Consider the following 12240-nt stretch of genomic DNA (forward strand, 5'->3'; position numbering starts at 1 on the left):
TAATTTATGGTAATAGTGAGAGGGTTTGTTCTTAAAAACAGATGTAATTAAACTTATTGAAATGTGATGTTTATTATGTAACACTGATCGCTAAACTGCTCAATTTTACAGTTAGATGCCCAGTTTCGCGGGAAAAGGCGATATTATTGTGTAGTTGGTGTTATGTGTACTGTATTGTTCACTTATTCGCTGCCATGTTTGGCCGACAAATAAGTATGGTTGACATCAACATAGAAAGATGGACACTTACAACTTTCTATACTCTATTAGTAAACCCTGACAATGAGTTGCGAGCTTTGGAATCCATTACCAGGGGATGGAAAATTAATGTAAATACTTAGTAAGTGCATAGTAAGTGAGACTGGACTATTAAAAGTTTAATGGTACCCGACCCTGTCCATTAAATCGTAGCCTACCTATTGTTTTTACGAAAGGTACTTTAAATTTAAATGAAATCCAACCCCCGATGTTTTGTACAATTGACCTTCGTAAATAAGAGATAGAGGGAATGATTACCCCCCCCCCCATTTCATGCTAATATAGGGTTTCACTGTAGCCTAAGATAGAGGGAATGATTACCCCCCCCCCATTTCATGCTAATAGTACCATATGTAGTTGTTGTGTTTTTAAACGACTTAACAAAGGTGTACACAATCCAGATTTCTATATAAAACATAAAACAAAACATGGCCCTGTGCTACATGTATTATGGAACAGAAAACTTTACTAGACATCACAGAGTATACGATTTCTAGACAGAATAAATACCATACCTTATTACAACACTGAAAACAACAATTTTATCGTTGTTCAGATAACTTCAGCCTTACAATATGTTATTGACTGACATATACCTACTTTTCTGTGGCTTGGAAGTTTTTCAGTAACTAAGCGTATGGTTTGCTACATGTCTTCAAAACACTCAATCGGTAGGTGTAATTCGAAATACAGACAAAGAACACGTCCTTAAGCCTATAATCAGTGGCTACCTTTTATTTGAAAAGTTCACTAAGCGTTTTAAAGATTTTAACAATCTTTAAGACCCCTTTTCATCTTCTGAAGAAAGCAAATTAAGTGCTACACTATTTATTGTGCTGTCATCGTCACTGAGCATGCGCTGTATCATAGATGTGTTTTTACAGTATCCATTATATAGGTAGGTATTTGTACATTTCAGTGACCTTTTTATCGATCATTTGTTATGACGAAAATAATAGAATGGATCCTAATGATAAGACCATAATGGTATGATTTGCTTTATTTTGTCTCGCTTGGTCTCATTTTACCAAGCACTTGTAAATTTACACTATACAATTGTGTTGTTCGAAAAACTATTTTGGTACTTGATTCAATGTGATGGATTTGTTTGGCTACGGGTGAACATTTCTTTAAAACATTTCTGTAAAGGTTATTCGCGAGTGCTTACAACCGTATCATGTATAGTTGATCCTCACACACTGACCTTATCATCGAACCTGCGCTGTACAAGACGCGTCTGCGCGTGTGTTGCCATAGCAACTGTCACATCCTCAGCATGTTGGGAAGAGAGCTTTGCTCTCGATTGTACATGTATTTTGATATCGTGAAAAGGGTGTTGTGTCTCGCTGCCTTGAGTCGGAGTTGAAATATCGCCTCCATCGCGAACCTTTGACCCAAAGACTGAAATTCATTACCCATGTTCGGTGTTGTCGTTTATTCACTATTGAAATTCGATAAGTTGGGGTTCTTTGTGGCTGTGTATAGTATGTTTGCACATTGGTTCAATTGCCTGTAGCTAAAGCCGTGTGTTAGTGTAACATCCTAAACCAATTTAGTCCTGTGACACCAACTCGACGTTTGCGTTAACTACCATCTACTCTATTGTGTTGCCCTCAAAGAAGCCGTATCGATTGCGAACAACTAGTCTGTTGCCATTCAACTCAAATGGACTAAATGTTTGTGACATTTACAGCTCGTTCTGTCTGATATAACTGATTCATACTGAAGCAGCGAATGTGGGACTGTCTGCAAGATACTGACAATGTTTATCACCGTTAAGTACGGAGGTGAGTGTTTATGACGAGAACTTAAATGGCTGCGAAGTAACGTTACCAGTAGTTAAAAGAAATCACTGCCGCGTAATCTTGCCTTCGTGTATGATCCAGTAAACGTTGACAGTCTGTAATACTGATAGTAAAATCTGTGCACTGTTAGGTTTTTGGCTTTTTAAAAATAGTGTTGGGTATTCCTAGGAAGGGAACATGAATTATGAGAAGATGTAATAATGTGGTTTTTGTTGTTTTTGTTGCGTTTGTTAGATATGATTTAGCAATAGTACACGACTAGTAGTGCATCCATAAAGTAGTGGATTGTGGTTTGATTGTTGATATATGTTGACTATTCTACTTTAGTCATGAACACGCACATGTGTTAGATGTTTTACTCTGCAACTACGCTACCCAACATTCCTAAAGTACACTGTCTATCGTCCCTAGAGGTATCTATACCACAGTACATCTCTGGTAAGATTTCTGTGTTGCATAAATCAACAATACTAGTCGTCCCAACATTGCTGATTTTTTTCTCTTTATCAGGGCACTATAAAAATGACTTTAAGACCTCTTCTTTGAAAGTCTAGCTAGAGCGGTTCTCAAATTTGACGTCACCTGTGTTATTTTTAGCATCGTGAAAACACAAAGCCAGGCATTAGTTCCGCATGATTAATATTTTCTTTCTGTTCGTATATCCTAAAGCAGACTGTCTTATTTTGTTTGTTCCCCATTGTCAGAAATAGAGGGACATTTGTTGAGTTACAAGCAACCAATAAAGTTGCATGTATCGTCTTGGTTGTATTTGAGTACTGATATTGGCCTTTTAACCCGTGTAGTTTGTTTAATTCATACCTGTCACACAGCCATATAATTAGCTTACATTACTTTAGCATTATAACCCCAGTTTGTTCTCATTCTCATGTGTTGCCGTGGAAGCGTAGTCTGGATCTGATAAAGATTTTGATAGTATGACAGTAACGTGACTGTACATGTGTGCAGTGGAAGTCGTGAGTACTATCAGAAAGGGGCGTGACACAGCTAGGTATAGTTTGAAAACACCAAGTAGGTGAATTATCGATGTTTCGCCGTTGACGGTGTGGTGTTAGGTCAATGTTTTTGATTCGCCGTTCAATAGAATATAACGGAGTGTTTATAACGGGGGAGGGACGTCTGTAAGCCGAAGTAAAAACACTCAAGTACTTGGATGATAAAAAGTAAATAGCAAGGTAAAAAGTCAAGTAGATTTTGCTTTCACACTGAGATAAACGTAACACAGATCATAGAATGATGTACTTTTACGTAAAAGACCAAAAGGTATTTGCTGTCTCCAAGATTATAGATATAGTTAACTGTGCACTTAATGAAAGACTATAGTATCTTTCAATCATCGTTTGAAATGAATAACAGCTTTATTTGTTATAAAGTAATACAATAACATTTAGATAGCTCATTTACATGTACACTATATATATCCATCTATGGTAGCACCAATCTAAAATGCGTCAAAAACTGTGTGTGTGTGTGTGTGTGTGTTTGCCCACTCTAATAAGTTGATACCTGTTTGATTTTATTCCATATCACGTTCACGGCCGTTCATACATGTGTACGTGGTGAGAAATGAAGAATATATTAACGGGCAATAAAATACACTTGTTTGCTTGATCCAGGAACACATAACGGGTATCATTGACAGACGTCGGATTTCTAGATAGCCAACATTGTGTAGAACACAATAGAGTGACATTTGTACAATGAATTATATCATACATATCAAGGTAATGCCATGTAAGTTGAATCTTGCTGTAACACTTTCATATCTATTGAGTAGTGTCATAGACAATATTGTCTAAGGCTGTCTGTCAAATCTGACCTCATTTGACCCTGATTGATTGACATCATTACGCTTTCAAGGTAATACATATTAAGATAACGAGATGGATGTGATGTTTTCATGACCAAGCTAGCACACAACACAATTGTTACACAAAGCGTTTACTGGTATAAAAATTTCTAAACCACGCATTTTAATACCCAACCCATCTGTGATATAGTATAGACATTCCCCCATTTTATTGTCCATTTATTATAGATTTTAAGTTCTCTGTTTATTTCATTTTATTTTATTTCATCGATCCGAGTTTCTGTGTTGCGTCATACAAAGTAGGCCTAATGAAAATGTTATCAATTAATATCAGATATTGAAGTAAACCGAAATGTACACAATGTGATTGATCGATGGTTACACTCATAATGTAGTTTAATAGCAAAGAATTTTCTATAAAGTCAACATTTTAAGATAATTGCATGGTATATTATATTATATGATATATTATATGATAGTGGGAGATAAGTATATACACATCTTATCATTTTCACTTTGCGTTGGGGTTTGAAAATCAAGAAAGAGCAGGCATTGTTTCAATAACTCTTTTCTAAATATGGAAAATGACATTTTGAAAGTTCAACTACTTATTGGAAAACAACATATACAGGATATATGAAGTAGAGAGGTCTGACACTATCTCATAGTTCATAACACTAGATACTTGGATGGCATAAAATCTACTTTACTCTTCTCTACAGTTTCGATTTGTCGTTGCTATGTTGTCTTGCACCGCGCCAGTTGAAGAATATTGTCCTCCTTGTGTCAAGATCATATTACACTGTAAGGTATCTATCTCTACCACATGACAATACAGTGACGTAATTCTTATCAACTTCATAGATCTAATTCTAAATAAAGAAAAACAAATATATATACAGGGGCATGACCCTAGAATGACTATGTACATAGGAACATGAGAAATACGAGTTGCTATTTCAAAATGGTTGAATGAATGATGTTTCAAGGACGTATAATTCGAATTCCATTTCACTGTGTGAAACGGCTCGTCAAATAATCTATGTGTAACGTATACAGTGATTTAGCAATCGAACTGGACGCGTTCAGCAGAAGGCTTACTGTGAGGCTTTGCTTACCGGTACTGAAGAAAGGCGAATTACATTGGTTTGTAAAGTAGTGTATTGATGTGACAGATCCAGTGATACCATGAATCGTTGAATTTGTGTCAGTTGCTAACAGCCAAGTCATATCTAGATAACGACATTGTTCTCAATTGATTTGTTTTATGCATGTCTTCAAGGCCCCTCAGTGCCCAAGAAGCGGGCTAAGAAGGTGCAATGTTGTCGATATTATTTTCAGTTTGTTGGGAAATGCTACATGCATCACAGGGGACACAGGAACCGTGTGACAAACAAAACAAAACAAAACAAACAAACAAATAAATAAATAAATAAATGACAAATGAACAAGCAAACGAACGATCGACAAGTATATGTTTTGTACCCATCACATAAAAAAAATAGTGATGGGTACAAAAAACATATCTAGTATACCCCCACGAGTATCTGTTTATTTTCTGGTTTATTTAATTATTTTATTTGTCCCTATACTTGTCGTTCGTTCGTTTGCTTGTTCATTTGTCATTTATTTGATGGTTTATTTATTTATTTATTTATTTATTTATTTATTTATTTGTTTCTTTGTTTCTTTGTTTTGTTTTGTTTTTTTTTTGTCACACGGTTCCTGGGTCCCCTGTGCATGCATAGCTCCCAAAGACGTGACATCTAATGTGACACAGACGTTAGTGTAAATTGTTTGTACAAGAAACACATCGTACCGTATGTTAACAAACAACTCCAGGAGAGTCAGAGGCGAGCCTGTACATATAAAACACACACTTTGTAAAACGTCCACGTTTAATTGTGGCATTTCAGTCAGTGTTTGTCGATAATGACTCAAAACTAGTCTGGATGCCCATCCTGGTCTCTAACTAAATCGCGTCGTGAGTGGAGATAGTCACTAAACTTATACAAAACAAACGCCATTTATATTAATGTACAAATACTGTATATTATCTTTCATCGAAATATATGCTATACTAGTATCGATCACCACATGATATTTAACCGAGCGAATAAAATGACACTGCTTGACAGATATCATAGACGGTTTACTTACAGTTACACAGTCGAACTGACAGCATTGACCATTTCAGGTATAATGTCATTTTCGAATGTCAGACTATCAATGAAAACTATTTACATTTGACATATTACTTGGGTTGAAACTGTTAAATATTTCATTTATTTCATTTCCACTTGTTTTGAATTTATTGTCAATAAAACGTTTGAGGGATTATATACTTAGAAAACAAATTAGAACCCCTTCTGGTCGACGTCATTCAGTACATACAGTTCACGTATTTGACATACTGTATTTTGTCGTGATGGAAACCTAGGGCACTGTTTGCTTTCAGTGAACTCTTTCATTAATTCAATGTTAATTTAGATGGTGCAATCTCTATGTATTATGGAATTACAACGACAGACATGCATTGTTAACGTTCTTCAGTTTCTCCCGGTAAGCACAACTCCAGGCCAAGATGACTAGTTTTTATAATAATCGGTTTGTTGGAATTAGACTTCGGGGCTTGACGTTGGAATACCGTAGTGATATGACATGTTGGTATGTCCTCCGGATAAGATTCAATCGTCGTGTATTGAGGTCCAGCCAAATAGCTTTGTTGGGGTTTCGTCTCTGCGATGCAGTAGCGAGAAATAATTGATCTTACAATGTACATGGTTGTAAACATAGTGCAACTGTCACTTTATTCGAAAACCATTTTGATCGCATGACTGTTTCCATAGCAACTAACTCATTTGTAAACAGTTGCGTGTGACCTTGAAATATTTTTCGCAGCAGTAATTGTAAAACAGAAATATCGCAATGACAGTGAATTGCCAGATACGTCAAATTAACTCTTTGATACACATTGAAATAAGTGTATACGACAAAGTGACCAATTTTGTCATACTGTCATTTCTGTCTGACGTAAATTACTACATTGCCAAGATCGTTGGAAATTACCGTACCTATAGGCGATGAATATCCGAATCACAAATTATTATTACTATATATTTAGTCAGGGTAAAAACTCAATAAGCATCACAAATACACAGCGCTGAGGGCTCCACATTGATATCCTTATACATGCATATTTAAAAAGAACAACAATTGCAATACAAACTCCTAATAATATTACAATACATAAGATATGAATTAAAAAACACACACAACATTTTGACAATGAACGATACTTCCAGAGATACAAAGGAAAAGTTAGGTACCTAACACAATAAATACCGTTGTTGTTGTTGTTGTTGTTGTTGTTGTTGTTGTTGTTGTTGTTGTTGTTTAATGATCGTCGGTTAAGTTAGTTCTGTTCATCACATGCACGATTCTATTTATTTAATTAATACTCGTTTGACGCCTTTTCTCGGGTCTGTCATTTAAAAAAAAAACACCTCGTAAAGTTTGTAACGAGTAGGTTTGTTTCTTGTTGCTTAGATTTTGATGCGCAACAAAACAATTCACACAAGCAAGTCGTGTATACGTAGTTTAACAAAGTACAGATTCTGAAGTAATAACATAGAACCAGTTAACTAGCTATAGCGCTGCGTACATGTCAAATATACAACCGTCAGTCATGGATCAGAAATGAAGTGTTGACACTCAACATGAAGGATTCAAGGATATATATAGCCCCATAAATGTCACGACCTGTTTTCAACAGTCTATGGGGTTTTTGTGTGTGCGATTTAACAACAGAGATAGCATTTGATAGTTTCTATATCTTCGGTACGCTTCTTTATGCAACAGTATATTGACTCGTAAATAATTGTCGTAGACTACAAATAGCACAAAGAGACGTACTGTGACCGAATTCACAGGGGAAGAGTTTGCTATGCTACCTATCGTTATAATATCGGACAGGTCATCTATTGTAGTGGTTTGTTTGAAAGCATGTACTTATTTGTACTCTACTATCATATACAACTTTGAAGGTATTACTGTCCACCAAGCAAAACCGTCAATGTTAAACTTAGTACAGACAAATAAGTGTACAGTGTACAGTATTAATACACTTGCTTGCATACACACATAAAGTCGTTTGCCCAAACTGTTTCTTGCCAATTGATCATGATGGTCAGATTATATTTGATTGCGTGATAATCAGTGATATACGTTATAAGGGCTCTGTCATTTTAAAGTTCGTACGAGCACGCGTGCGTGTGTCTTCGTAACCGTGCGTGTGTGCGTGCGTGCGTGCGTGTTTGTGTGTGTGTGTGTGTGTGTGTGTGTGTGTGTGTGTGTGTGTGTGTGTGTGTTTGGGGAGGAGGGGGGTATTAGAGTCGTCATCAGTTTACATGTACATTGTATCTCTTTTTTCTTCAAACAACTCCTTCAGATTACATGGCCAGAGCCAAAGTAACCAACGGTAAAGACCAATGTGATGATATCATCTCAAGCCTTGTTTTAACTTATTATTTACGATAAGACAGTGTAAAGAGTGCATATGGCCTGACTAAAATGGTGTTACATATAGTTGTTTCGTACCATGGGATTTGAATAAAATTGAAACATTGTTCTGAATACGATTACCTTTTATACACTGTTGAGTATGTTCTGCACTATCTAAAGTTGCAAGCCTAACAGCCCAAAATATTGTTGACGTATTCACTATGTAAACCTATAGAGTAAGCAAGGTAGAGAAAGAAGAAGAATCAACCTGAAAAACAAACCAATCTTTTCCCTACCAATTAATGGAACAACCTTATCAATATTTACCCTAGACCAGACAGTCAGAAAGAAGACAAATCTGCCACTGTACATCGTAAATAAAAACTGTTTCTGTCGAATATTTAAAATGTTAATTTCGTTTATTTTTTCAGATGGGAAGAGCGAGATATTTAACCCAAACTGCCTCAACATAATTCTACTGCACAATATCAGAGAGAGATGTGAGTGTGCTATAGAAGGTGAGTTTGTACTTGTATTACACAATATGAGAGAGAGAGAGAGAGAGAGAGAGAGAGTTGCGTTGCGTCACGAATATCAAATTAATAAATACTAGTAAATAAGTCCAAATGATTGATTATCCATTGTGCATAACTGTGTGATTCAGACTTATAACATGTTTTTATCCTCTCGTTTATGTTCTTGTTTCCTTCTTACAATGCTAAAACGTGTTCGATCCGTTACTGGAAGAGTAGTATAGTGTGGAAAAACTGTCTTCCCAGTATGGAAAAACTGTCTTCCTAGTGTGAAAAAACTGTTTTCCTAGTGTGGAAAAACTGTCTTCCCAGTGTGAAAAAAACTGTCTTCCCAGTGTGAAAAAAACTGTCTTCCTAGTGTGAAAAAACTGTTTTCCTAGTGTGGAAAAACTGTCTTCCCAGTGTGGAAAAACTATCTTCCCAGTATGGAAAAACTGTCTTCCCAGTGTGGAAAAACTGTCTTCCCAGTGTGGAAAAAACTGTCTTCCCAGTGTGAAAAAAAACTGTCTTCCTAGTGTGAAAAAACTGTCTTCCTAGTGTGAAAAAACTGTCTTCCTGGAAGAGTAGTATAGTGTGGAAAAACTGTCTTCCCAGTGTGGAAAAACTGTCTTCCCAGTGTGGAAAAACTGTCTCCCTAGTGTGAAAAAAATGTCTCCCCAGTGTGAAAAAACTGTCTTCCTAGTGCGATTATTTCTGATAGACTTGATGAATGGGAGATAGAGGATGAAAATCGTGAAATGCAGTTTTCCAAACTATGACGTCGACTTTAAAAATTTAGTTAGGAGACACTAGTTATACGGAGAATTACGTCGATGACATACTAGGTATACGGAGAATTACGTCGATGACATACTAGTTATACGGAGAATTACGTCGATTTTAGTTATGACACACCAGGTATATGGAGGACAAGCAATTTTAACGTGTCACCATATACAATGTGTCCTTACACTTTCAATAACTGCAGTTCTATTATCTTTTATCAGACTTGGTTGAACTTTCTGATGAGACGGGTAACGTTATGAATCTTCTGACCAATCCAACAGACTATGGCAAACAGTACTTGACAGAAAGGGCTGCTTTTGTTTTACTCAAGGCTGAGCGTAAGCAATCTTTCTGAGAAAAATTTGTGTGTGATGAAACAAAGTGTATGAGCTATAAAATGTACAGCTCGGAGACTTGGCTTTATGACTTGACGTATTGGCGAACGATATTTGTAACCAAAATAGCAAAGTCCCTCAGTGGCTATAACATTCGAAGATTCATGATTAAATCATAAATGACAGGGATACACTGTTGCCCTACTAAATCTACAACATGGGGGCTGTTAAGAACAAAATCACCATGGTCACTCAAACTTTGAAATGATGTGAAAAATCTTTTCACTTTCTCCCATCAAAGATTACCCGTCATTTATGAGTAAGCTACGTAAAGTGACAATACCTGCCATATACATAATGACTCCCAATACTGCATGTTAGTCTGTCAATGTGTCTAATAAATCATTTTAGATTTTAGATTTCAAGGGTACGTTGTTGTCTTCATGACGGACTGGCCCTTGAAAGGATTTGGTTGTTTGTGTCCGTAAAGGTCGATCATCTTCAATTATTTGAGCGGAATACTGGATTTTATTATTTTGATTTTAGTTGTTTTCTTGGTCATAGCCAAGATGGCAATAAACAGTGTTATATGAATATATTCTCATACTCGGCCTGGCCGGTCGTAAAAAGGGCTTCCGTGTCCTTGAAAAGATTACACTTCTGATTACTTGGGGGGAGGGGAGATTTACCATCCACTGCTAACACTTTCGCTAAGTTGCTGTGATCCTCACCTGTCGTTTGAATGATGTACTCATTATTTGTCTACTTCAGGAGACGGAGAAGCTGAAGACGAACGGTACACGTACCAACCGTTACTAGACGGTTTAGACACAAACAAAGAATTTCTTGGTAAGGCGGCAATTTTTTTTTACAATACGTGAAAAATAGCAATACGGATGCAAACACATTACTTTGTTTAGAATTTTAGAATTTCGACACGTGATTAATTCATCTGACGGTGCATTAATCCAATACATCTGTGCAAACTTTACATAGTATTAGTATGTTGATTTTGTTCACCATGTGTTAGAAAACATTCCCGTGTCGTGATTTTACCAAAGCATTTGTTTCTTTCTTTCTAAACCTACAGCTCGACTCAACCCTAAACCAGTTTTACCAAAGCAAAGTCACGAATCGAACAGAAACAAAGAAATTAAAGCTAAGAACGAAGAACTGTGCGAGACGCCATCGCCAAATTCAAAAGACCTCCGCAGACGAGGGGCACAACCTAATACGCCGACAGGGGGCGCTTCGAAGTCGAAACCGCAACAGACGAACGCTCTCAAAAGAGGCTCTAGCAAAGTACAGCTTGGAAGGCGATAGGGATTTCTGGGAACAAACTGTGTCATTTCTTAATGTTCGGTTTCTTCGCCCCTCACTTTAATGGTCATTTGTAAAGACATGTGATGGCCACTTATTTCCGTTTGGGCAAAACCGTCGGAAATATCTTAATTCCCTGCACCTGTTGTAAACAGAGAACTGTACATGTGAAGGGATTATCCCTAGCCAATATTGGCCTCACTAGTAGTATTTATTAACATAAATGCTTCGTTGCTTTTCAGAGACCGGTTTCCAAAATGTCATGATAATTTTGTAAGATTTCAAAATTATCGAGGAGAGTAAAATATGAAAGACGAAAGTGCGATGTAAAAATTAGGAAAGATATTTGAAAAGATAAGGATATTTTGGCTTACTGTATTTCCTTTAATTCAAACAAGTATACATATACATATACTGTTAGATATACTATATACTATGGTCTACGTTCATTTCGGCAGTTTTCGTTTTCATCATGGTTCTTCTGTGTGGACGTAAGTTACAATAGTTACAACATATCACGATCGTTGAATTGAAGTGGAAACATTTCCTTAGCGATGGGAATAATTGAACATTTACTTGTAAATCTCATATATATGATATTCCATCGTTAAATCGTTTAATCTAATCTCGATTACACAGTCTCATCGCTGATGGCTCATTCCTTGGGGCGGGAAGTCAGAGAGTCTGGGTAACGGAGTTTGTACCATTTTACGTCAGGACATTGAAACGCCCGCCCGCTAGTGGCTGTCCAAATATCAAAGTTTTGGTCTTCTATAAGAATTTACAACTTCGTTTGATTCATATCTTTTCACAATTTGCAGATTTAAATACTTATCTTTACACAACATAAACACTGCATTCAACAGTTTCTTTTTTATTCGAAATAGAAATTC

At 36.4% G+C, this 12240-nt stretch overlaps 1 protein-coding gene across 1 annotated transcript; it reads left to right on the plus strand.

Annotated features, from left to right (window-relative positions):
• Positions 1-215: 215 nt before the first annotated feature.
• On the plus strand, positions 216-11716 carry LOC144446732 (uncharacterized). The gene is made up of 6 exons (XM_078136557.1): positions 216-340; positions 1987-2045; positions 8826-8912; positions 9914-10030; positions 10799-10876; positions 11118-11716. Exons 1-6 carry the CDS (start codon positions 216-218, stop codon positions 11348-11350), a joined length of 699 nt encoding a protein of 232 aa, XP_077992683.1. The 3' UTR covers positions 11351-11716.
• Positions 11717-12240: the final 524 nt, after the last annotated feature.

This window comes from Glandiceps talaboti, chromosome 2, assembly GCF_964340395.1.
Source record: "Glandiceps talaboti chromosome 2, keGlaTala1.1, whole genome shotgun sequence".
In the NCBI taxonomy this organism is placed as follows: Eukaryota; Metazoa; Hemichordata; class Enteropneusta; family Spengelidae; genus Glandiceps; species Glandiceps talaboti.